This window comes from Mercurialis annua, linkage group LG2 (assembly GCF_937616625.2).
Source record: "Mercurialis annua linkage group LG2, ddMerAnnu1.2, whole genome shotgun sequence".
NCBI classification, from domain to species: Eukaryota; Viridiplantae; Streptophyta; class Magnoliopsida; order Malpighiales; family Euphorbiaceae; genus Mercurialis; species Mercurialis annua.
Window position 1 is genome coordinate 46,097,923 of NC_065571.1, and position 27,788 is coordinate 46,125,710.

At 32.3% G+C, this 27,788-nt stretch overlaps 2 protein-coding genes across 2 annotated transcripts; one reads left to right on the forward strand and one right to left on the reverse strand.

Annotated features, from left to right (window-relative positions):
* The first annotated feature begins 14,825 nt into the window (after positions 1–14,825).
* On the forward strand, positions 14,826–23,211 carry LOC126668020 (uncharacterized). The gene is made up of 10 exons (XM_050361213.1): positions 14,826–15,116; positions 15,483–15,521; positions 17,582–17,708; positions 18,945–19,006; positions 20,400–20,467; positions 20,795–20,844; positions 21,203–21,272; positions 21,390–21,513; positions 22,531–22,647; positions 22,843–23,211. Exons 1-10 carry the CDS (start codon positions 14,874–14,876, stop codon positions 22,939–22,941), a joined length of 999 nt encoding a protein of 332 aa, XP_050217170.1. The 5' UTR covers positions 14,826–14,873; the 3' UTR covers positions 22,942–23,211.
* Positions 23,096–27,474, reverse strand: LOC126668019 (uncharacterized). The gene is made up of 10 exons (XM_050361212.1): positions 27,143–27,474; positions 26,298–26,472; positions 26,012–26,170; positions 25,828–25,921; positions 25,345–25,415; positions 24,797–24,848; positions 24,409–24,457; positions 24,175–24,309; positions 23,545–23,664; positions 23,096–23,463 (listed from the first exon to the last, which is right to left on the reverse strand). Exons 1-10 carry the CDS (start codon positions 27,442–27,444, stop codon positions 23,328–23,330), a joined length of 1,293 nt encoding a protein of 430 aa, XP_050217169.1. The 5' UTR covers positions 27,445–27,474; the 3' UTR covers positions 23,096–23,327.
* Between the last annotated feature and the right edge of the window lie 314 nt (positions 27,475–27,788).

Genomic DNA, 27,788 nt, shown 5'->3' on the forward strand with positions numbered 1-27,788 from the left:
ATTAAAGAAGCAATAAAATAAAACATAGTACAATATTAAAGATTTAAGTCTAAAATAATTTTAGAGTGCAATTATCAATTTTAATTAGAAATATAAAATAAAACTTAAGTGTCTATTTTAATTTATTTGCCATCTTGAATAACTTACGCAGTCACTAATTATAAATTTCATGGTTGTCCTAAAATTTATATCTATCGAATTAATATTTAGCTAATTAGCATGATAATTTTCTGATTAACTCAATTAAAATAGATCTAAAAGCAATAAATATTTTTTTACATGCTCATACTGATACACATACAAGAATAAAAATACTTTTAAACTTCTATTTGTGGTGTCTAACTGTTGTTTATCACTTGTATATTAATACAGAATGGAAGTTGTTTTTCTGGCCAACGCGAGTCCATTAGGCCAAATAGATTTTAGAGTCTAGACGAAGCGGAAAACATCAGAACACGTTTATAGACTGATTCAGTATCGGGCTGCATAGGCAACTGTAGGCTGAAACTTTCTGAGACAATAACTTCTCACTTCAATTGTTGTTTTTAAAGTTGATTTAACTGCATGTGTATGATTTCAATTTGGTTAGTTGTCAAAGAAAAGATTGCATACAAAAATTTGACTTCTCTTTGATTTTTGGTAAATGTTATGTACAAATAATGGTTATTAAACTTCATGGATCATTAGCACCTAGAGTTATAAAATAATCACTAAACTTTTTTTTATTATAAAATGATTACAAAACTATGCCTTTTGATATAAAGAAATATTACTTATATAAAATACAACGTTTTACTTACATAAAAATACAAAATATAACATAGTTCAGCGATCTTTTTATAATAAAAAATATAAATTAGTGATTTTTTTTAAAATTTATGAAAAATTCAATTTTTTTATATAGACACTCATATTTTTTTATCTGATCATGAGATGTCCTGAACGGATTCCAACTATAAAACGGTATCTTTAAACTTTTTATATTCAGACTAATCTCCACTCGAGTCGGATAAGTCCCTTGTGGGAGGTAAAGCTATGACTCCAAATTTCAAACGACTGCATAGATGACTACGGTTCGAACCCACGATCTCATTTAAGTTAAAAAAGCGCCTTACCGACTTATCTACGTCTTGAAATTTATGGACATCCATTTATAATAAAAGATATAATTCAATAACTATTTTCAAACAGTAGTGGTAGATTAATCAGATTCCTTTAAAAGTATGGGTGAGGATTTCTACACTCCACTATTTATAATTGCACTCCATTTTTAATGGTAAATGACTATAACATCCTTTAATAGATATTATTTACTTTTTTTATCTTTAATATTTCACATTTGCTTTTTTTATCACGATTATTTTAACTTTTTAAATATGCCTCATTTATTTAGAGATTAATTTTTAATTTCAAATAATTTAGTTTCTTCATTTTACTCACTTTTAAATTTAATTTTAGTTAGTCATTTATTCTAAAAAAAAAAATTATTCTTTTTTTTAATTTGACAGTTCAATGCACTATTTCTATGAAAATATTCACTTTTTGGACTATAGCATAACATCACATGATATACATTTATTAGTATTATTTTTTCATTGAACTTTATTATTATTCAATTCTTTTTCATATCTGTGTCAATAATTATAGACAAATAATAAATATAAAAATAATAAAAAACATAAAATTAGATATAAATGCTAACAAAAATTTAGAACAAAGTGCTATATATTAATTCATACTAACATCATATAAAAATATAAATTAAACATTGAACAATTAAAATTTCATGCATAATATATTTTTGTGATTTGTATCGGATTTTATATTTTTGATTATTTTAAAATTTATTTTGTGTCTATAATTATTTACTATTGATGCGTATAAATAATAGTAAATTTTACATAGAAATAATAATTTTTTTAAGAGCACAATGAAACTAACAATAAAATTAAGAAAAAATTGAAGAATTTTAATTATAAATGAAAAAAAAATGCAATTCATAATTGTTAAGCAAGCAATTGAAAGTCAAATTTAAATGGTATAATAAAATAAAGATAAAAGAATATTTCTCATGTTAATTGAAGGGTATATTAGTCTAATAAATGAATGTGGAGTGTGATTATAAATTATTGGAGTGAGAAAATCGCCACCCTAAAAGTATGTGTCGGACAAACTGAATTTAATTCTATTAACGTAAGCTTGACCTTATCAAAAAAGAGAAAAAAACGTAAGCTTGAAAAAGGAATCCTATGAATATAAAGCCAAATTTAAATTTAATTTTTTGTTTTGCGCATATAAATGCAAATAGCTCCACAAAATCAAAAACATATTACTAGCAAAATGGCCAAGTATTGTCTTGAAAATTTCTAATTAACAATAATAAAAAAATTAATATTAAATTAAAAAATTTAAAATAAAACATATTTTATGAAAACTCTAAATTTCTTTTAACTATTGTTAATTTTTAAAAAATATAATTTAATAATAAAATATCTTAATGATGGTTTCATTAAAAAGAGACATCAATAAAATTTATTAGATTGAGGTGCAAATTGAAAATATAAATCAAGACTATGTATTAGAAAAGTTCTTTGAAATATTTCATTATAGATAAAATTGTAGATAAAATGTAACTCTATTAAAAATTATATACAGTATTAATTATGCAAAGTACAATAAAATTAAATTCACAGAAAGTATTAATAATAAAATTATTAATTTTTTGATATTCAATATATGGATGTTAATATTATTTTTTTAATATTGTTTTTTTATATCTATAATCATGTAATTAATAATTATGTAGTGATGTTGAGATTTTTGTAGTAAGTAATTTGATGTTACTATGTATGGAATTATTGTATTTATTTACATATAAATTTTGTATTTTGTGAGAATAATAGTAAGTAGTTTTTTTATATTTAACAACATCAATATCATAAATATTTTACTGTCCTTTAAAGTATTTATCGCGTATATATCATTATAATATCACTTTAATATACAGTATAATGGTTGAAGTGCATTTTTTATTGTTTTCATATTAATTAAGTTTATATTCCATGTATAAATTGTTTAATTTTTTATAAATGTTAATAAATCTTAAAATATTTTAAATCTTGATATGTACGGATCTCTATATAGTTGTTCATAACATTGAAATTATTAATTTTATGGTAATCATCAAAATTGAAAAACCTTTTGTTAATATAAAAATCAATTATCATGCATATACTTTTATTATGCAGATCATAGAATACTATTTTATACAACTAAATTAAATAGATATCAGTAACTTTATATTTTAAAAATTTGAAATATAATTTTTATTAATTTAAATAAAATTGCATAAATATTTAAACTTACTCTTTTTAATTTTATAATTTTCACGACTTTTCACTTTTATATAATTTTAGCAAGTAAAAATAATAATGTTTATTAAAATTCATCGCAATATATTCTTTTTAAAAAAAAAAAATTCATAACAAATAATATATCTATAAACACAACAATTTGAATTTTAAGAATATTAATAAATATAATCTTAAATAAAAATTGATGAGGCTTAAGAAAAAGTAAAGTAAATGACCTTAAAAATTATAATGGATATTATTAGGTAATAAAAGAAAAAAATAAATCATCATATAGGGATTTTAAAATTTAAAAAAACTACAGGGACTTGAGTTATTATTAACCTTTCTCTCCTTCAATGTCCTTCCAATCACGTGTTCCTCCAATTAGTTTACATGTGTGTTTTCTTTTGGCCTAATCACTTAAAACCCCCCATCTTTAGCCTCTTTTGCAAATATACCCCGACGTAGGAATTTCTCCAATTTTACTCTAATTTGCCTTTTTATGTTTCAATTGTACCTTAAGTATTAAATTAATCTCTTTTCACTTAAAAAAATATTTAAAATAATCCTCCATTTTTAACCTATATTTCATTTAGACTCTAATATTATTAATAATATAAAAAATAAAAAATTATTTTAAACTTTTTTATAAGTGAAAAAAGTCAATTTAATGCTTTGGGGTACAATTGAAACATAAAATGGTAAATTAGGATACAATTAGAGAAATTCATACGTCGGGGTATATTTGGAAAAGGGGCTAAAGGTGGGGGAATTTTCAGTGATTAAGCCTTTTTCTTTTGCAACTTCACATATAAGGATAAGTGTTATATTATTGGCCAAATGTCTTAAAAAGGCCAGACTTTTCATAAAAGTTTCACAAAAGTCCTGACCTTTCAATTTTGTCGATTTTGGCCAAAAACAAATTATTTGGTTTCAATTGTGGCCAACTCTTAATTTGATTTCAATTTGCCTATATGGAGCCTATGTGACGCCTATGTGACATGCCAAATATTGAAAGGTCAGGACTTTTGTGAAACCAAATAATCCATTTTTGGCCAAAATCGACAAAATTGAAAGGTCAGGACTTTTTTGAAACCAAATAATCAATTTTTGGCCAAAATCGACAAAATTAAAAGGTCGGGACTTTTGTGAAACTTTTGTGAAAGGTTTGGCCTTTTTACAACATTTGGCCTATATTATTTGGCAAACAACAGCCCTTTTATTTCGAATGACAACCTTTTCTTTATATCAGTTATAATTTTATGCTGTTTCTTTTGTCGGTGGGGCATGATGTCGTTTGACTCTTAGCTTTAATGTATCGTATAATATAATTGTTCAAATACATATCAACCTTTTCATTATTGCTAATATGATATTTAACTATTCAAAAAACATTTTAAATTATTAAGTCCTTAAAAAAATTTAAGTATATAAATGTCACGACCCAAATTATTAAGCCGCGACCGGCGCTAGGGAACGGGAGTGATAGCTCCGGAACCCGTAGCAAGCCTAAAACTACTATAAATTTTTCGCGATTAAAACGTTTTATTATATATAATACATTATCAGAAATCTTCTTTAAATAATATAATTCAATTATAAAAATATCGTATTCCTTTTCTGAAAACATTCGCGAAACAATTCCTAGAAACCAGGGTCTTACCGAGCGATATCTCATATCCAGCACCGCCCTGTTTGTGATCACAAACATCACCAATTCCATTCACGGTAATTGGTATCAAATTCAAACGGATAAACGCTATCTTTCTAGACAATTCATTTATTAAATTATATCAGAGTTTACTTTTCAAATACCGTTTGAAATTGAATCATAAACCTAATACTGACACCTACTGACTACTGCAGCTCTATAAAACTCGTACTTTGTGTAAGCCAAAAGGCTGCCGACACAAAGGAGATGGTCTGTCTGATCCGACTCCGGTCACCTGAAAGGAAACACTGTGAGGGGGTCAGTATTTTGGGAAATACTGAGTGAGCTTGCAAGTTACTAACGGTATTAATATAAAATATAACATCGCATCTTAAGAAGACAATAATATAAAACATATAAACAGGTATTTGATCCGTACGAAACTAATATCCTAGCATGCGAAACATCTCTCGAATAATCATATATCATTCAACTCAATCGTAAATATCAATTGCGAGTCCAACTCGCTGGTGGCTCATCCACTAGATACGGGGACTCCAGACTACACCGTAGCCGAGTGCTCACTCGTATCAAAATCATATACCCAATCGTAAATTTCATAATCATCATCAGCTCCCAGCTGTGTCACATCATTTCTCAAATGCAAACACACTAGACTGACTCAATACTGGTGATCACACAGCCTATTGACACCCAATAGGTAGCTAGTTTCTTCGGATCGCATACTAGTTCTCGTATATAGAAATTAAGTAAACATATAACATTGCAATCAATTATATATAATGCGATGCGTGTAAACAGTATATATATTTATATAAAATAACTTTAATATATAATACACGAAAGTAAAGTGCAACTCACCGTGACCGCTATCCAAAACCGCATTATTATAATCCCGTAAACGTAAGCTCCATGCGTCGTTCTCGTAGCTATTCCAGCTCGTTAGCCTGGTAGCTCGTCGGTACGTCGCTCACCTATTCACGTTACTCATACGTTTAATTCATAAACGTAAACTGAATACTAAAATCCTAAGTTATAAACTTAGGTTAACACGATCCTATTCTATATATGTCTTTTAACTTTGATCGTGTTCTAATACTTAGTCGAGATACTTGTTATATCTCTTATCCATCGATTTCTAATTATAGGTTTCTTATATCTCGAAACCCTAATCGAATACGTCGTGTTCGATATCCAAATTTCTTGTTTTTGGGGTCCGTGTTTCCTTTTTGATGTCCGACACTCTTAAAGTCGGAAAACGGGGTCATAGCGGGGTGAAAATACCGTATAGGTGCTTCACATAAACTATGCGCCCGCATAGTCTTGTTGCGCGCCCGCGCAAAGTACTTGCACGCCCGCGCAAGTTTGTTACGCGCCCGCGTAACATAGTTACGCGCCCGCGTAACATAGTTACGCGCCCTCGTAAGATTCGTCCGCGGCCATTCCGACGTGCTACTAGCGTAAAAATGTTCCAAACACATCCGAAACGCTTAATCTAAGCTCAAAACACTATAATCCAATTCTAATATCGATTAAAACGATATAATCGTTCCGTGGCCTAAAACTTTGAATCGATATAACTTAAAATATATCCGTTTAAACGGTAAACGAAAAGCTTACCGTGATTCACCTCTTGAATACGATCAATTCGAGCTATTAAACGTCGGAAACGGACGAGAAACGGCGAAGCGGCGGCGAAGCGGAATTGATCATCGATTTCTTTCTTTTCCTCTGAGACCTTCTTCAATCTTCTGGACCATTTCTTCATTCCTTATTCTAAAGGAAAGATTATATATATTTTGGTTAATTTACCTCTTTAATCCTTCATTTCTTTAACTTAAACTATTTCTCTTTTAAACTTTCTAATTTAACCACACGGTTAAATTATCCTTTTAACTCAATTACTTACGTATTATTTATATTCAAATAAATAATACTAACCCAAAATTATTATTTTCCGTCAATAATATTTTAATTACTATTCTCGAGATTTAATTGACTAATTTGCACTTTAGTCCTTGAAACTTTTCAAAAGTTGCAATTTAGCCCAAAACACATCCGCGTCCAAATTTTAAAAGGTCTCCGATTGACCCGAAACTTTTACCACATATATTATAAAACATTTCGCGGACCTTGGCGAAATAATTTTCACTTCGGAATTTATATGGCTAAATTACCATTTTAGTCCCTGTACTTTATTTTGCGACTTTTTTTAACATTTTTCTTTTCAATTCCAATTCTGTCTTTAGAATCGAAATATATTATTAAATTTCTCGCATATAATCCTTTCTAAAACCGACCTACTAAAACTTATTTATCGAAAAACTTTCCGATTTTGCCACTCTAGCAAATCCAGACTGGACACATGGTCCAATTAGATAATTTAATATTTTGGGGTATTACATTCTTCCCCCCTTATAAAAATTCGTCCTCGAATTTTCATATAACTCCTTGACTTAACTTAAACCCTTAACCTTTTGAACTTCATTCATCACTCCATTTCTGTACTCTTTGTAGATTAATGTTAATCGTCATTGACGACCTTTCATATCGTCTCCGTCTTTCATAGTGTTTTTAGCCATTTTCTTATGTACTATAACTTCTTACCTTTGATTGCTTCTCTTAATTTTACAACACAATCGTTGTGTTTGTCCTTTGTTTGACATTCAATACTATGAGCTTTTATCTTTGTAATTGAATTTTCAGTTTAATACTGATATTCAATACTAGTTTGTCCTAATAATGTCTGATTATTACTAACGATAATCTCCACTCTTAAGCTTGATCATTCGTATTCGAATGATGTAGATGATCCATTAGTTCGTACTCTTAGATTCTTTTGCTTTGTTTAATCGTGGTTACGACTTGATCTTGATCTCCAAGTCTTCTTTCTATAACGATGTTAGTCGTACCCACATGCATTTTCGTTCTCGATCCTTTTCTTGTTGTCCAACATATTTAATCCTATCATCGTTCCTTGTTGAGTGATGTGGACACTCAAACAACTCGTGCTTCACTACTTACGTAGTCTCTGTTGCCGTCGTCTGATTGTTATTTGTTGTCGTGCTAAAAGCTTATTCCACCATTTGTTATCCTCTTTTGTCTCATTACTTCATTTCTCGTAGGAAGATTCTTTCGCTAACGTCACTTATCATGGTTATCCATGAGGTAAGTCCTCAGGACGTATCCTTATGAGGTCTTCACTTTTCTTGTAGGGCTTACTTAACCTTTTTCTTGCGTCTTTACTTCTCGTATACTCCTTTACTCATTGTATATTCATCGATCTACTTCCTTTTCTTAAGAGTGATGCACTATTCTTAAAACTTCTAGTCTTTTCTTTCTTTTCATCAATCTGTCTTATTTTTCATTCTTTATAACCTTGGATAACTGTCTTTGTTATCATGTCATGTACTTCCTCTTACGATCCTTGCTATTATCTTTTAAAGATTGTTCCTCTTACATTATGTCTCTTTACACCACAGTTGCCTGTGCATCAATGCTTGATGTCCTGTAGGAAAGAGATGTTTAATCTCTTTGTGAACCTTCTTGGTTCAGGCACAGCTGTTACGTATACAATCTCCGTACTAGGGGAGCAACGATTGTTGCTACATTGAAGTTTTACTTCCGACTTATTCAATGTACCTTGTTAACTCTTTTCTAATAAGGATCCTTGATCCTTTCAACTTTTGTTGTCAAGTATTGCCTTGAATAGTGTCGTCACTGTTATCCTCTTCATTTATCGCGTATACCTCTCACTAATCTTTCAATTAGTTGATCCTTCCTTCTTTTAGTGAGTATCTCACTATCCGCCTCATGGTATTCCATCTTTTGAAACTTAAATGTTGACCTTAGTATTAACCTTTGGTTATTTTGTCCTTAACTTCTTATTTACTTTTTCATTTCATTTTACCTAAGTTCTTCTTTCTTTCGTCGTCTTCTTAACGTTGATCGTCTTACGACTCTTAAGGATGCTTTTAGCATTCATCTTCACGATTCACTATTCTATTCCATTCTTCTTTTCTAATATCGTATCTTAGTTTGACTCTTAATTTCCAAACTATATCTCTTTTCCATAGCGTGGTGTGAGGTTTATTCCTTATTATCTATAGTCTTGTTATTTACAGTTGTTACTTCACTCTTCTACCTATAACGTAGGTATATTCCTTCATATCTTTTCCTTGACTTCTTGTTTCTAATCAACCAATAGGATTAATAGTCGTAATGCTATAGCCCTATGGTACCTTTCTTGTGTTCCGTATTCACGCTCTTATCATGTGTCTCGATCATCTTTTGTTACATTTCTTGCATTCTTCTTCATTGCATCCTGTACATCATATACTTCTTCTTTTAACATTCACAACCTCGAGCATGAGTGGTGATCGTAGCCTATTTCGTCTGAATTCCTCGACATGGTACGTTCTTGATTACTTGCGTCTTATCGTACTTTTACTGACAACTTAACTGTCAGTGGATCCAATCCTATGTCTCTGTCCTCTTTATTTCTTTTCATTGTTATGTGTCCGTGACTACATAGATTCCAATCTAGTGGATCCTCTCGTTAATTTTCCGTGTGACTTTCTCTTTTCCTTTCCTCGATCACTCTTATCAAGTTTCTTGCAACGTACGCAAGCAAATTTTTTTCTCTATATCGATTTCCGTAACTAACTTCATTGTTTGAGTTCTTATACCTTCTCATAGGTATCTTACTTTCATCTCTCATGTCATAGTTCGACTGATCCAATATATGTAGCTCAAGTTTGTTATTGAGTCTCTTCTTCACATCCTTTCACTTACCTCGATGCACGAAGATTCATCTATGTATCAAATACGTTCGATGCTATATATTGCATCCTAACCATTCAGGGATTACTATTAATCTTTCACATCAATCGCACCATGCACTCTACTCCTTATTAGCCGAACTTAAAACTTAAGATCCCGTGCTTCGCGCACATCATTTACACTTATACTTGTTCTATTCTTTTCATCCACTTTATAATCGTAACTTTGTGGTGGAAGTTCCAACTCCTAATTCATTTATTGCAACTCTTGTCGTTTACCTCTTGATCTTTCTTATCATGCTTCTCAAATCACTACATTCTATGCGGACTTGATGTTAACTATACTTAATTGATCCAATTCCATGCTCCGTACTTCATATTCTTGTCACTTGTCTACTTGGCTCGTCACTTTATCGACATATATCCATTATCGATATTCTTATGAAATCTACTTCACGTTCTTGGTTTGCCGATTGTAATAGTTAACACTTAGGTCACCGTCTTAGGGACATTGTGTTCCAGTGACAACTTGATCCAACGGTTCAATAAAGAGTTGTCACGATCTTATTAAACCTGACAACTTTCTAATATTACGCAATATTCACATTATCCTTTCATAAGAGTAATCTTCTATCTTCAAGGTATAAACTGTGAGTCTATTTCTATGCTCGACTATCCTCTTTCTTACTTCTATGGTGTGGTAACATGATGCTCTAATCACTTCGTTTAAAGATGGGAACATCCCAGTTCATCGTTCGATTAGTTACATTTTGCTACTCACATACATCTTACCATTCGCTTCTTGTATATAAACTTCATTCTTCTTATATACTTCTTCCCTTATATCGTAGTTTAATATCTTTGATGTCCTGTCAAAGAGATACTTACTTTCTAGCTTACCACTAATCTGGTACGCGTCACTTTCCAATACATCTGCGATTTTTAGCTATATTCTAGCTCGTTAACTCATGGCTAAGTTCATATCCTAGAAGCATAACTTCTATATTCTCGTAATTATACGTATTCATTTGCTTCATGGCCTTGATCACAGCTTGCTCGCGAGCATTTCACTTCCGTCACAGAGTTCTGGTCTAGGTATACTTACTTAAAAACAAAACTCCTTGAAAACTCTTTCGAATAAAACATCTCGTTTCGAAATGTAAATCGAAATTTTATTTAAATCTTAGCAAAATTGTGCACTAGGGTGATGACGTCTCTCATCCCCAAAGAGTTGCCACATCTCACCTTTTCATCTGAGCATAATACATATGATGCATGTACTATTAATGCATGTATTCATTTATTGTTCTTTTCATTAGCAATGTATGTAGTGATGCACTTCTATCAATGTCGTGGCATTTATTAATGACTATCTCGGGTCTAGGCACAATTATGCTTTCAAAATCGTTTAAACAAAACAACTTTAGAAAGTTATAAACTTTGAGTTTTGTAAGCTCTCTAGACCTTTAAACTCTGTATCCGGCAAGTTCTCTCACCTCTGTAGCTTTATACTTCTTCGTTATCCGCCTCCTGGCGTTTCAATCGATCCTCTCGACAGTATCTAGCCTAAATGTGCCAAAACATGAACTGCCTCATCGTAGAATTTCATCTCCTCGAGGTTCCATCTAGATATGCATATCACGTATGCATATCTTATCGAAAACGAAATATGCGCGTGTATCTCATATACGTGTGTCGCAACAAACAAACAAGCACTTCACAAACCAATCAATTATACTTATCGCAAAACAACAATGCAAACTACTTGGATCAGACAGAACTTAACTCTATAGCTGCAGTAGTTCCTAGGTCACTTAACTAACAAAACACATATTAGCAGAGGTAACTGGACCAACTGCACTGATACCACAATTGTCACGACCCAAATTATTAAGCCGCGACCGGCGCTAGGGAACGGGAGTGGTAGCTCCGGAACCCGTAGCAAGCCTAAAACTACTATAAATTTTTCGCGATTAAAACGTTTTATTATATATAATACATTATCAGAAATCTTCTTTAAATAATATAATTCAATTATAAAAATATCGTATTCCTTTTCTGAAAACATTCGCGAAACAATTCCTAGAAACCAGGGTCTTACCGAGCGATATCTCATATCCAGCACCGCCCTGTTTGTGATCACAAACATCACCAATTCCATTCACGGTAATTGGTATCAAATTCAAACGGATAAACGCTATCTTTCTAGACAATTCATTTATTAAATTATATCAGAGTTTACTTTTCAAATACCGTTTGAAATTGAATCATAAACCTAATACTGACACCTACTGACTACTGCAGCTCTATAAAACTCGTACTTTGTGTAAGCCAAAAGGCTGCCGACACAAAGGAGATGGTCTGTCTGATCCGACTCCGGTCACCTGAAAGGAAACACTGTGAGGGGGTCAGTATTTTGGGAAATACTGAGTGAGCTTGCAAGTTACTAACGGTATTAATATAAAATATAACATCGCATCTTAAGAAGACAATAATATAAAACATATAAACAGGTATTTGATCCGTACGAAACTAATATCCTAGCATGCGACACATCTCTCGAATAATCATATATCATTCAACTCAATCGTAAATATCAATTGCGAGTCCAACTCGCTGGTGGCCCATCCACTAGATACGGGGACTCCAGACTACACCGTAGCCGAGTGTTCACTCGTATCAAAATCATATACCCAATCGTAAATTTCATAATCATCATCAGCTCCCAGCTGTGTCACATCATTTCTCAAATGCAAACACACTAGACTGACTCAATACTGGTGATCACACAGCCTATTGACACCTAATAGGTAGCTAGTTTTTTCGGATCGCATACTAGTTCTCGTATATAGAAATTAAGTAAACATATAACATTGCAATCAATTATATATAATGCGATGCGTGTAAACAGTATATATATTTATATAAAATAACTTTAATATATAATACACGAAAGTAAAGTGCAACTCACCGTGACCGCTATCCAAAACCGCATTATTATAATCCCGTAAACGTAAGCTCCATGCGTCGTTCTCGTAGCTATTCCAGCTCGTTAGCCTGGTAGCTCGTCGGTACGTCGCTCACCTATTCACGTTACTCATACGTTTAATTCATAAACGTAAACTGAATACTAAAATCCTAAGTTATAAACTTAGGTTAACACGATCCTATTCTATATATGTCTTTTAACTTTGATCGTGTTCTAATACTTAGTCGAGATACTTGTTATATCTCTTATCCATCGATTTCTAATTATAGGTTTCTTATATCTCGAAACCCTAATCGAATACGTCGTGTTCGATATCCAAATTTCTTGTTTTTGGGGTCCGTGTTTCCTTTTTGATGTCCGACACTCTTAAAGTCGGAAAACGGGGTCATAGCGGGGTGAAAATACCGTATAGGTGCTTCACATAAACTATGCGTCCGCATAGTCTTGTTGCGCACCCGCGCAAAGTACTTGCACGCCCGCGCAAGTTTGTTACGCGCCCGCGTAACATAGTTACGCGCCCGCGTAACATTGTTACGCGCCCGCGTAACATAGTTACGCGCCCTCGTAAGATTCGTCCGCGGCCATTCCGACGTGCTACTAGCGTAAAAATGTTCCAAACACATCCGAAACGCTTAATCTAAGCTCAAAACACTATAATCCAATTCTAATATCGATTAAAACGATATAATCGTTCCGTGGCCTAAAACTTTGAATCGATATAACTTAAAATATATCCGTTTAAACGGTAAACGAAAAGCTTACCGTGATTCACCTCTTGAATACGATCAATTCGAGCTATTAAACGTCGGAAACGGACGAGAAACGGCGAAGCGGCGGCGAAGCGGAATTGATCATCGATTTCTTTCTTTTCCTCTGAGACCTTCTTCAATCTTCTGGACCATTTCTTCATTCCTTATTCTAAAGGAAAGATTATATATATTTTGGTTAATTTACCTCTTTAATCCTTCATTTCTTTAACTTAAACTATTTCTCTTTTAAACTTTCTAATTTAACCACACGGTTAAATTATCCTTTTAACTCAATTACTTACGTATTATTTATATTCAAATAAATAATACTAACCCAAAATTATTATTTTCCGTCAATAATATTTTAATTACTATTCTCGAGATTTAATTGACTAATTTGCACTTTAGTCCTTGAAACTTTTCAAAAGTTGCAATTTAGCCCAAAACACATCCGCGTCCAAATTTTAAAAGGTCTCCGATTGACCCGAAACTTTTACCACATATATTATAAAACATTTCGCGGACCTTGGCGAAATAATTTTCACTTCGGAATTTATATGGCTAAATTACCATTTTAGTCCCTGTACTTTATTTTGCGACTTTTTTTAACATTTTTCTTTTCAATTCCAATTCTGTCTTTAGAATCGAAATATATTATTAAATTTCTCGCATATAATCCTTTCCAAAACCGACCTACTAAAACTTATTTATTGGAAAACTTTCCGATTTTGCCACTCTAGCAAATCCAGACTGGACACATGGTCCAATTAGATAATTTAATATTTTGGGGTATTACAATAAACTTTTTGGTTAATATAATTTTAAATTATTATTAATTGTTATTAGTTAAATATTTTTATAATATAAAAATATATTTATAATGGGGCAAATATACATTCTCTAAATAATAGAAGATATAATTTTAAAATAATAAAGATAAAAAATCAAACTAGTAAAAATTGAAACTTTCTTTTTGAGAGGAGTAAAATTTTAAACATAAAAAATAAAATTAAAAATGTAAATAGAAAAACATTGATGAATTGTCACCTCGTTTTTTCTTCACTTTTCAATTTTCACTATTCTATGATTTCTATCTAAATAACAAAAATAAACTATTATTATTTCACACTCATCCACTTCAACTATCATCACTGTTTATTAAGTATTTCAAATAAGTTGTTTTTATTTTAAATACTTAATAAGATAATATTATGTCATTGGAAACTTGTTATTGATGGTCATCATTTTTTATTCTAATAATATGAAAATAAATCTAGAAATAAAAATAAAAAGAAAGAAAAAGCAAACGCTCAACATAACAAAATCATAATGTATTCGTTATCTTTAATTCCGTCCAAGAATTTCCCTTTATTGCATACTTCTACTGCTACTACCACTTCATTTCCACCCATATCTCTTAAATTCTGCAGCAGAAGCAGATTCTATGCAAAAAAATCTGATGACCCAGATGCAGAATCTGATTCAGAGTCAAAACTTTCTCAGGAAAGTGGTGCCACCAGTTCACCTACTAGTTTCTTGTCTGTTCTTTGTCCCCTGCTCAAGCTCTTATCTGTAAGTGTCCTCATAAGATTCCAGCTTTGCTTTGAAGTGCATCATTTTTTATCTATATTGTATGAATGTTTGTAATTCACTTAGAAATTGAATTGTTCTGTTTAATCAAGCTTATACGAGATCTCAAAAAAATTAATTGTTAGCCATGGAAATACTGCAGTTTATATCCAAAGAAAACTTAATGCTAATTGTTTGAATCAGATGGGAGAGATGGTGGACTATTCTATGTATCATATTGAATTTGCAGTAGTTATAAATGCCACTTCTTTTGCTTACATTTTCATGTGTTTAAAGTATGTGATGTACAACTTTGATGTTGGTCTTCCGCTTCACTAATAAGCATGTGCTTTGTCTTCTTTCTTCCAGGGAGGAGATCCCTCTCGAGAACGTAATCACGCTTTGGAGGTAATTCCTTTCAGGAGTAATCATTTTCACACTCAGTAACTAGTTTTACTAGTTTTCTATGTTTAGCCCATCCTAGTTTCTTAGTTTAGATTGGATAACTTCTGCTGAAACCTTTGAAGCTTGGTACATTCAATTAAATTTTTGAATTGTGTCCTGATGTGCAATGGGCTTCCCATCAGTTTGACACCTGATATGTTGGGGCTTGACAAAGCAGGGGCGCCCATCTACTTAAAATGTAGCCTAGAATATCTCTTCAACTACATATGAGAATTTTTCCCGGCATCCTACATCTCCCTTATAATCTTTATGAAATCCTCTGCCTTTGGAGGGAGAGCTAGCAGCTAATGTTAAAAAGTCAGTTTTGAGTAAGCACTTTATGAAATTTTAGAGAATGTTTATTTGTACCATGCATTTCTTAGAGATGGGGATTTTTCTTTTTTTTTTCCCTTTCAAATATGAGATGGAGTTTTTGATGATTAGACTACTTGAAAGGCATGTGGTCAATCAAATTGTTTATGTGAATCCTTGAAAAAATTCCTTGTTGTTTTATCTTCAGATTTTCCACCATTCTTACCATGTAAGTTCAGCCTGTAACCAACTTCTCTGTAACCTTTCACTGGTCCAGGCATACCTTAGAGAAAAGCTTTACTTCCCATCATTTGTAGCAAACTAAGTAGTTTGAAATTAACTTCCTATCCTAGTAGCTAAAGACCACCAGCAATTACACATGCAGGGAATCTCCTGGTACAGATTCTGAATCACCAAATACTTCTAAGGTAAAAATACTGAAAACTCCCCCACCTTTGAACTTTTTTTCAATTCCACCACCACCTATTTAGGGTTTTCAGTTTTCATCTGTACCACAAAAATAAAAAAATTGATAATTTAATTAATTTAATGATAAAATTATTAAAACCAACTAAATAGAGGGATTGTATCATTATTTTTTCCATTTGAAAGAAACAAATAAATTAGTATATGAAGGATTACTTTAAACTTTTTTCTAAATAAAAAGAGATCATTTTAGTCAATTGGGGTACAGACGAAAACGGAAAACCCTAAATAGGGTGTAACTGAAAATTCTCCTACGTGGTGGTGCAATTGAAAACAAAGTCAAAGGTGGGGGGGTTTTAAGTATTTTTGCCTACTTCTAATTAGAGATCTACTTTAACCTTGTATTTTCAAATTTAATTTGGTTGATGAAAATATTGTTTTTCACTTTGGCCTTTTTCTCTGATAGTTGTTCATCATTCATTCCCTGGAATTTAGCATGCCATCAACATAATATAGCAATTTCTCTTCCATTCACTATACACTTCGGCCTAATGGTGGCCAAAAACGTTAAGGATTCCTATGAAGAAAAATTTGTTTTCCACTAATGAAGAATTTTTAATTTTCTTTAACCCAATTACCTTTATCTCCCATCAAGGTTCAGGATTGTTACCATAGTCCAAAGAATGTGTCATATTGCTAATTCCATGCCTCCATTTTCATGTCGTCAAAAATTTCAAAGTTCCTCTTCAAATCCCTCAAGTGGTAGTGTGGTACCCCCCCAACTTACTGTTTCAAACTTATTTAGGACCCAATTAATGGTCTCAGATTAAACTAACATAATAGAATTCTAGATCGATCAAGTGCATGGCCTAGATGACAACATATATTCATTTTTTTTTTGTAACATAAACAGAATTGGGGAACTCTTAGGAGCTTCTTTTGGAAACGTTAGATGCTTATACTTATAGTTGGCCAGTCTTTTTCTTGAAGCTTTAAGAAAGGCAAGTAAATGAAAGATGCAGAACCCATTTTTATCAGAAAAAGTATGGTGTCATCCAAACCACAATTTTTAAGAAAAGTGTATTTCTTGATTTCTTTTAAGAGAGCTGTTACTTTCTCATTATGGATTAAAATGGCTTCAAAAAGTTATTGCATTGATTGCTCAAAAATACGGACTAGCAAAATATAAGATTCCATGTCATATTTGATTGAAAATGCGTATAGAAAGCTTTTAGTATATTATTGATTTTACCGTTTAGATGACACAATGCTTTTTCTGATTATAGGTAGCAACATCTTCCTTGTCTACCTTGGCAAGACTTCCATGGGGATCAAGAACACTATCTGAAAGTTATGATAATGGACAGATGACAACTTCTGATTCTTTTAAGCCTTTACAACTCTTCGAATTCGGTAAAGTTGCTTCAGCTTTTTGCGACCCACATTCATTATACTGCTCTTTACATTCTTCATATCATGTAGGAATACTTTATTTCTTTTATTCTTTTTCGTATTATTGATATTTTTAGTTTTAACTTTTAAGTGGCTCAAAAATGGTTTTGAAGTACAAATATTTTGCTTCAGGATTATGTAGCCGATCTTGTAGTTATCAAAAAGTATAATATTCTATCAGCAAGTACTAATGGCCTTTCTTAGGTTTTACATTTAACTTTTTTCTTTTGTTTTAAATTCACAAATAGTTTGCAAATATGAGGATAATTAAACCCAGAAGCAATGCCTTTAATCTGCTGTCTCAGAACACCACTAGACATGCACCAAATTTAATGTTAGATTCCTAATTGAAGAAAAGTCATTCATAGTTTGTAAGAGCTATTGGCTCAATGACTGCTAAGGATCAGGTCTCTTATAGAGAATCCAGCCACCAATTTGACTTGGTCTTATCATATGCTGATATAACAGGAGCTCATACTGTTCAAATTGTTTCATGGTTTAGTTTATACCTGTTAGAGATTATAAAACTATAGCTGGAGTTTCACCTAACAGTTTAGTTTTTGGGTTGAATGGTTATTTGACAATACTCATTCTAATAATCTAATGCTGTTAGAGTCTTCCATATTTAAGTATTAAATCATAGCTGCAGTTCCTATTGTGATGTCGTGCTAGTGGCATGTTGCAAAGGTTGATTTCTCATGCCATTTTGGATTCGGGGGAACATCCGCCGGGAATGAAATAGTGGTTGCAATTATTGGATATTTGGATTAAAAAGTTCTTCTCATAGGCGCTGGGGCTTATAATGCAATACGCTTTTATAACAATGATAAATGTAACTTGTGATAATTAAGGCTTACCCGCTTAGCTGAGTTGAATATGTGCAGATTTGGCTGAAAATTTGTTAAAAGACGTTAAATTAAGATTTGAAAGTGTAATTGGAGATACAGTAGGAAAAATAGTACTTAAATGTTTTATGATAATAGATGTAAAGTATTACTGAAGCAGAATAAGAAGATTTTTATCTTTCATTATTTGGGATTAAGGATAGTTGAGTTGAGTTATATATGATGTATGTTGTTTTTTAGCATTTCACACATTTTAATATAATTTTTTCCTTCTAATAGCTAGTACAAGTCATTTTATTTCCTTCCATTAGAAATTTTCAAGCTAAAGTTTTAAGATGTTATTTTTCTACAGAAGCATGCCCCTTTTGCAGGAGAGTCAGAGAGGCCTTGACTGAGCTAGATCTATCAGTAGAGGTAAACAATACTTGGTTGAAGAAATTAGAAATCATTTTTACAGAACTTCCATTATTATTGGGTGAGCTGCGTAATTTCTTCCCTCTAATCAGTTACAAACAAACAGGTTTTTGAGCTTTTAGTTTCCTAATACAGTTAGTGGAGTGCAAATGTAAGATTCATCAATATTCTGATACTGGCCTTTAGTGCTTTAAATTTTCCTCTTTCCCTAGGAACAAAGTGTTGGAGCACATTCATGAAAGTATGTTTGCACAGTTAAAATCAAATGAATTTTATGTTTTGGAAACATAAGACAAACTAACAATGTAATATCGTTGTAATTATAAAAAGGCATGTTTTACTTCTTAGTTGCCAGTCTTCTCTGATTAGAAATTACAGAATCAGCAAATTTATTATTTTATCTGTAAATTGTGTGAGATTCTGTAAATTGTGTGAGATAAATCATATAAGAATTCTTGGTGTGAAGTTCTCAGAAATAACATGTTACTACAATCTTCTGAGCCTATTAACTCTTGATCTTGGTTATTTTGCAAGTCATTAGGAGGAAAGATGAATCACATCCTAATACTTTGTTATTAAGCAGATGGATGTAATTTAAATGTCCAAATTAGGGTTAACATTTTTTGAAGCTAGTGAACTATAGGCTCTTTTTAACACTTCAGTTACCATCATTTTATTTTTTACATTTTGATAAACCTTTTTCCATTTTCCCAAAGAGAGGAGGTTACTATAGCAATTCCGGCAAAAAATTGCTTATGTGGCAACGGAAAAGTTGGATAGCTATGTAACATAAGTGATAATTTGTGTGAATTCTTTGACTAACCTTCCGTTAGGAAAATAAAAGTTAGTTTACCAAAATGTACAAAGTAAAACGAGGGTAACCGAAATAGTTCTATAACCACAAGAAATAACCTGTCCAAGTTAGTTGCTCAAATATTGATGAAAATGAAAAGGAGTTTCAAAATATGTGTCCTCATTAATCCATGTTTCCAGTTTCACCTTATGGAGTTTTCCCTGTCATCAATATCTGCCTTTTCTCCTATTTTTTTCCCTTTCTCTTCCTTCCATGAAAGGGTGCAGAAGCATCATTTATGTAGCAGAGTACCAACTAATCTATCGACCAAAATTAGGAAGAAGTATAAAATCATGTAGCCTCCTAAATGGAAAGCGTATAGAGAAGTTTGTATCCACATTCTTATGTCAAAATTTGGATATCGTCCATTTTTTACCAGATACTGCTCTAACAGAACACTAAGGTCAAACTTTCATGTAGGTCGAAAAATAAAGGGCCAAGAGTATTCAGTATAATGGCAGTTTTGACAATTTGATCCCGTATGCTGCTTCATTATTAATGTTGTATTCCTGATGTTGCCATCTCAATATAAATGTGTAGGTGTATCCTTGTCCAAAGGGCTCTTTAAGACATAGGCAAATGGTCAGAGAATTTGGTGGCAATGAGCAGTATGTAATTCCTTCAGTAGCCTTACAGTATTAAGCTATTAATGTGGTTTAAGAAATAAGAAGAATTCATGCATTTGCTCTGAGTCAGATTGATTATCCATGTTATTTGAATCATGCCTATCCATTTCATCACATACATCAAATTAGGAACACGCCACATCATATTACATGCCAGTCGGTGTATCTATATGATAATATTAGATGCTGATAAATTCGTTAATGTAGCTGTTCATTTATGTTTGTTTAAGCAAAAAATCTTTAAAACTTGCTTATTGCTTTTCTTTCTCCCTTTCTACATTTTGCATGTTACAAATTATTTCCTTACAGGTTTCCTTTCCTAATTGATCCAAACACTGGTATTTCCATGTATGAAAGTGGTAAGTAATGCAACCGTCCTTCTCACACCTTTACATTTTTCTTGCATTGTTTTTTATTTTTACTGTTCCATTTTTATTTCCATTATGATTTGAATTCATCTCGGATATTGGATTTGTGGATGAATTTTCGGCAACATGACATGAAATGGTTTGTTATTGTTTATTGGAATTATGGGTAGATGCTTATGCTACTCTTTTATCCCTCACAATTTTAGGCCAATCATTTGCTTGTCAGTGATACTTCATTAATGACAAGTTATTGTGTATTGAAATGATATGTATATTTTATCTCCATCATCAATGCCATGTTTCTTTAGATAGTTGTTTAAAATACAATTTCTACTAATTTTCGTGATAGGTGACATTGTGAAATATCTATTTCAGCAATACGGTAAAGGGCGAAGCCCCTCAACAGGACTTTTGGAAAGGTGCTTTTACATATTTCTAACCGATCATCGTTCATTATTCTTTATCATTGTTCTTTTGCTGTATTCTAGTTCATTTTCTCTCTTTTTTTGTTCGCTCCTGCATTCACTCATCTCCAGCACATTGCTCACTGGATGGATGCCAACACTTCTTCGAGCTGGAAGAGGAATGACCAAATGGGAAAGGGCCAGAGTGGATGCTCCATCTAAGAAGTTGGAACTTTTCTCATATGAGAACGATCCTGTAAGGAAATTTTCTCATATACTGCAGAACTTTATTTGATGATTTTAATGTTGTCGCATCGTATGCTGGATAGAAACTAGTACTACTTCTCCTAGCCTGAGTTTAATAGATGGAGCCATACCTTGCAACAACTCTTTCTAGCAAATCCAAAACTTTGTTTTTGTGGACTGTATCTGATTTGATATGCTTTCTTTTGAATTATTTTTATGGCATGATATACAGGGGCGGAGCCAGAATTTCTATGCGGGAGGGGCTGATCACATTCATTAGTAATAATAAATATTTTAAAATAAATAATAAACCAATAATTGACAAATATTTACAATTCAAACTAATAATTAAAATACAAAACGTCTCTCTTTCGGATTGCGGAAATCGTTAATAAACGAATATAGTTTAATTCTTTTTTACAATTGTGAAATACTAAAATTAGATATGATAGTTTTTAAGATTTTAAGCATGGACTTTATAATTTGTTAATAGGTCCATAATGATAACAGATTTTATAAAGAACTAAAAAATGGAAGGGGCCAAATGTGTTGTAAGCTTTATAATTTTTGAATTTTTCAGTATTAATTTTATTTGAAAAACAAATATTGGGAGGGGTCCATCAACGTGCCTCCGCCCCTGATGATATATACGTAAAAAAACAAGCGGTGCTGCTTGTGCCTGCATTTTTGTTCTTTTGGCTTTTATATTAACTAGTGAGCTTTACTAACTATGCATATACATGTTTAGCTTATGCAAATGTCCTCGTGAATGAATTCTTCGACTTGTAACACACTAAATGTCAGGGTGAGATGTAAACTTTAAGATTTAAAGCAGTGATATATTTAATATATAGTTTAATTTCTTTAATCTGCCTTAATAATTATTGAGGTTGCTAATAACTTAGCAATCAGCGCTACCTCGATTCGTTCTATATTTTTTCACCACTGCAAGCGGTCAATTCTGAGACTTTTCCTTTAAGTAGCCAACATTTCTTAAATCCAGAACTGTATCTATGTCTTGATACAGTATGCAAGAATCGTGCGCGAGGCACTATGTGAATTGGAGCTCCCATACGTCCTTCAAAATGTAGGAGTAGGATCTCGGCGAAAAAACATTCTGCTTGAGATATCAGGATCCCAGGAGGTCAGTTTTGTTAAGATGATATTTACATTTCATATTTTTAGTCCCTTGGATCTAGCTGACATTGCACAAAATATCTTATGCCAACTTCTTGTACTGTGTAGCGCATGCCATAGTTCGAAACTTTTAATGGTTATAATGCATAGTGTAGTTCGAAAAGGTTATGCTGCTTATTGCAATTGACTTTTATATTTTTAGGTGCCATTCTTAGTTGATCCAAACACCGGAGCTCAAATTGGTGACTACGAGAAGGCCTTGGAATATTTATTCAGGACATATTCAGCAGCTGCGACATAGTATTAAACTTCTAAAGCTATTTGTACATGAAGCATGTAACATATTATTGTTCAATCAGATTCGTAGGTATTGTTAAAAAAATCGATGATTAGCAATCACCATTTTCCTCACAAGTTGTATGAAATTTTAGGGCTTCGGAGAAAGAGAAAAAGTCTGAAGACAATTATCATGACATTACTGTAAAGTTATTTGACATATTAACAGGTTCAGAAACCTGCAAAATTTGTTGCTCTAATGATTAGATTCATTGAAATGAGATCTTTCGGACAAGCTCATGGTACATTTATGCAGCCAACAATTTTCTAGATCATTATGTGGTGCAATTATAGGAATTTTTGTTGTAAAGGGAAAAGAAAAGAAGGGCAGAAAATATGAATGGTTACAAGTTATGCGCATACAGCGAGTGCCCTAAGATTATCACGCCTTCTTTGAACAAACATCTTCCGAAAGATCTCAAATCTTCCATCATTGATTGCTTCTCTAATTGATTGGAAAAACCCAAGATAGTGATGAGTATTATGACTGCAACATTGAAGCATTTAGTGTTGTCATTAACAGAATCATCATGATAATTAAAACATGGAAGTGCAGAAATAAACGTACATTTCTAGTAGAATCTGAGCCAACATTTCATGGACATTGAGTAGGTGATTGATATAAGCTTTAGTATGATTCAAGCAAGTATAGCAAGTGCAGCTTGCAAGAATTGGTGAAGCGTCCTTCCTGAAAGAAAATAAAATGTTCCCAGAAGAGGTTGAGTGTTGCACAAAATGATTTTGAATAAAATCTATGTAATCCTCAATATTTGCACATAAAGCTATTGTGTTTGCTTCAAATTTCTGTACATATCAAGCAACGACCATCAAGCAAGATCCTTAAAAGGAGATGAAAGGATTGTCCTCATTGCCAGTTCAGACTATTTTCAGATGTTTTATAGAGTACGACGTTCTGGGATTTGTAATTATCATAATTTTCTACTAAATATGTCTAATCACGTCTTATTTGTTCTATTGATGACCTTTTCTTTCTCTAAGATAACTGAATTCGGAAAGCTAGGTCGTTGCTTAATATAAGGACCTGATTGGTTGCAGTTCTTCACAAGAAAAACACTGAGAATTTTCTACACAAAACCGTACAAGGTTTTATGTCCTTATTTATTGGTGTATAAAAAGCTCTATAATTTATTTTACCTCTTCTCTAAGTATAATAAGCCAAAATGGTATAATTCATTACCTGTAAACTGTCGCTTTCAGATTAATCTTGGTTTGGTCAAGTCCCATTTCAGTTGACTGAAAATTAGTACTCATTTCAGTCTCGTCCAAGGGAAACGTGAGCGCAAAGCCCTCAATTGTAAGATTATATATATAACTGCAAAAATCACAAAAATATCAAACATGACAACTTTCAAAGACAAATAACGAAGATAAGCAAAATCAAAAAAAGTAATTTAAAAAGTGAAATTCATACGATGAATCGAATACATCAATGCCCGCGGCAACGCCCTGCAACACTTCCTCTGTCAGACATTAAAAAACAAATATGCATTTGTTATCTGAAACTGCCAAAAAGGCAAAAACAAATAAACAATAAGCAGGCAACTTCTTCCGTCCTCTTATATGAAAAAAGTTCCATAAAAAAAATGTTTTAACTTCAAATAGGACTATTTATTAACTCACTACCAATGAGCAAGAATTTAGAAAGTCATAAAAATTAAAAAGCTGTTTATCATGCCCTTGAGCTCTCTAGCCTTTTTATTTCCATACTTAGTAACATAAACACACAATCAGTGAAAAATTCATTATTATAGGGCACCCATGTATAGTAAGCCAGTAATGTGAAGGGGTGTCGAATATACCTGGTAGTCCAAGCCCACAGACAAGACATGGCTTTTCACCTGGTAGACTATCCTGAGAAGGAAAGTGTTAAACTTGAGCATTACTAAGAAATGCACAAAGTTAACTATGTTAATGAATCAAAAAATCTCCCGTAAAATTCCTATGAACTTTCACCCGACCACCAGGCCCTACTAAATAATAATAGTGGCATCAAATTTCACAAGTTACATGCCTCCAACAGAGTCTAATCTACATAATGCCAATACAAATCCAAAATTAATGCAACATAATCAAATACATCTGACCAAATAATGCGGGTTCCATTAACTTAGCATTGTTTTAGTGGGGATAAAATGGAAATGAATGTAATACAATCTATTTACTGTTCTGTTACATTTTTTTCCTCATCCTGCTTACAATAATAATTTTTTTAGTTAAAGTTATGTGGTCTGGTCTGGTCTGGTCAGTTTACTTGAAGTTTAAGTGGTCATTTGTCTCCCACTTGAATTTTTCTCAATTGAAGAAAAAACAAAATTATGCAAAGAGTTGCATGCTTGAAGCTTCTTACAATTACAGCATCGAGCAAAGCAGGACGCTCATCCATACTCTCTCCGAGCCCAAAACCTCCAATCCAGTAACCTGCAAAAGAAATCTTTTTTTCAATTTGAGAAAGGTTATGTTAGGTAAAAAAATCATTTTAGAGCCAAATTTGATAGTTGTAGCAATAACTTTAGCAAATCCCACTTTCAACTTTCATCGTGTTTCTCTTACAATGAAGTCCAATTGTTAATCATATTGCTAAATTCTTGAATACCAACAATTTTAAAACAGAAAAAAATGTTATTTGATTCGTACTATTTCAAAAGAATAGAACAAGTAATGAAGTTAAAGTCACTGCCAATAAAACAATATATTTTCACGCAGTTCTATTTCAAAAGAATATAACGAGTATTGAAATTAAAGTCGTTGCTAGTAAAACAATATATTTTCATTCATTAGAAAAGCATTCTCTCAATCTTGACTATCTATTATTAATTTGAAGACTACACACCTGATACATTTCTCTTGGCTGTTTCTTGAGCACATCTTCTCCGTTCACTTACATCAGAACCTCCAACAACAGCTCCAAATATAACCCCACCTGCCTGAAACTTAATGGTCAAGACACGGCCAATGTAGAGAAAAAAAATCATCTTTTCCATCTTTCATTCTGATTATTGTAAAAGAATTAATACCGGGCTAAGCGCTATGCAGTCATCAAGCCATTTCACAGTCCGATCCACAGAAGTCTTGTTCCTTTTAACAGATACCCATGCAGGCACTTCATCAGCCAAGGTAGCCCAAATATTTGGCCTCATTGAAGAAATCATTTTCATGTATTCTGAAGGCTTCATCTGCAATAGAATGCCAGGCAGAAGCAGTCACAAAGTATTTCTTTATTGGAAAACAGCATTGAGAAAGGATAGTAATGCATACCCACAATAACACACTTAGGAATTAAGGAAGCCAAAGTTCAATTACCAGGCAACGGCCACAAGGAGTCTCAAAAGAAGCACCAAGTTTATTGGTGGAGTCACATTCAGGAAGGCATTGAATGGAATCCCTTGCAACAGCAACATAAGCAGAGTCATGTAATCCAAGCATGCGGTGAAGTCCTCCAATTTTTGATATTGTTTCTATTGAAACACCCTCCAAGCTGAAAAACAAGAGCAAGTAAAAGAGAGAAACTCATCATCACATAGAAACATAATAATCTTCTCAACAAAGAGTTATTTTAAACATTTTTTCACTAAAAAGAAAAAAAATCCATTTCATAATTTGAAATAACAAAAAAGTTTGATGTCATATAAATTCACTAACTATACACATTTTCTTAATTTAACATAATTTATACTATAATATATCAAATATACACACCAACTTTCATGTGTCAAATCGATACACCAGCTAATAATCCGGTGTAATCAGTGGCGGAATCATAATTTATTTTCAGCTTGGGCTTACTTTCTATTTTACCTGTAATTTTTCGACAGTCCAAACTTAACCTCTATCTAACCTGAAACTTTCTATAAATTTACCTCTGTTTTAAAAAAAAAATTGTATTTCTAAAAATATTTGGACCTGGTCAGGGCTGCAGCCAAGCCTAGCTAGCCATAGGGTGGTTCAGCCGCTGGATATAATTTGCTGAAATGTCACCCATTATCCGGTGTAATTTTCTAAGGTGAAAGTCATTTTTCAGCTGCCAGTGTTTTTTCTCAGAGACAAAAACACAAACACCTTGTATGCAATTGAATACGGTACGACATTCCTATAAAAAACACACGAATATTAAGCGAAAAGCGAGAGAACAAGTTAATGGTACTGACAAGTGAAGAGGGCTGAACTGAAGAAGAGCGGAGTGAGGATAAGGGAGAGAAGAAAGAAGGTCAGGTGATATAAAATGGGGCAACCCTTTACGGGTAGAAATGAGAAGAGCTGGTGTTTCAATCTCTAATGCTGACGAAGATGATGAAGTGGGTAGTTGTAGCTGAAGCAGTCCTGTCCTTGCGGTGTTGCTCAATGCCTTTACGGAGAACTTGAAGTTCTTTTGTGGGTCTTGCATTATCGCTTGGTGGAAGCACCTGATGAAAAGTTTGGTTCTTGTTGCTGCTGCAGCACTACTAAGCATTGGTTTTAACTTTTAACTTTTAAATTCTAGGGCAGGCCAAACGTTCTTATGTAGTACTGTTAAGTGCTCTAATTGGCTGTTGTTGTTAGCTGATAGACCATATATATTTTGATTGCTGTTTATATATAAAATAATCGTTAAGAGCATAATTTTTAATTTTATTTATTAATTTATAAATATATTATATTATATAATATTCAATAAAAATATTAAAAATTATCTTTTTATAAGAAGGAATATTTAGTTAAACTTATTTAGATTTTTTTTTTGATTAATTTATGATTTATTTTAAAAAATAATTAAGTTATAGTTTTGTTAATATAAATAAATAATATTAGATAATT

Excerpts from the sequence above, each read along its gene's own strand:
- LOC126668020 (XM_050361213.1), top strand. The coding sequence starts at position 14,874 with ATGTATTCGTTATCTTTAATTCCGTCCAAGAATTTCCCTTTATTGCAT. Across the intron at positions 20,845-21,202 it reads TATTTCCATGTATGAAAGTG|GTGACATTGTGAAATATCTA; the intron begins GTAAGTAATGCA and ends TTTTCGTGATAG. Across the intron at positions 21,273-21,389 it reads TCAACAGGACTTTTGGAAAG|CACATTGCTCACTGGATGGA; the intron begins GTGCTTTTACAT and ends ACTCATCTCCAG.
- LOC126668019 (XM_050361212.1), bottom strand. The coding sequence starts at position 27,444 with ATGCTTAGTAGTGCTGCAGCAGCAACAAGAACCAAACTTTTCATCAGG. Across the intron at positions 24,458-24,796 it reads CTGTGGGCTTGGACTACCAG|AGGAAGTGTTGCAGGGCGTT; the intron begins GTATATTCGACA and ends AATGTCTGACAG. Across the intron at positions 24,310-24,408 it reads ATTGATGTATTCGATTCATC|TTATATATATAATCTTACAA; the intron begins GTATGAATTTCA and ends TGATTTTTGCAG.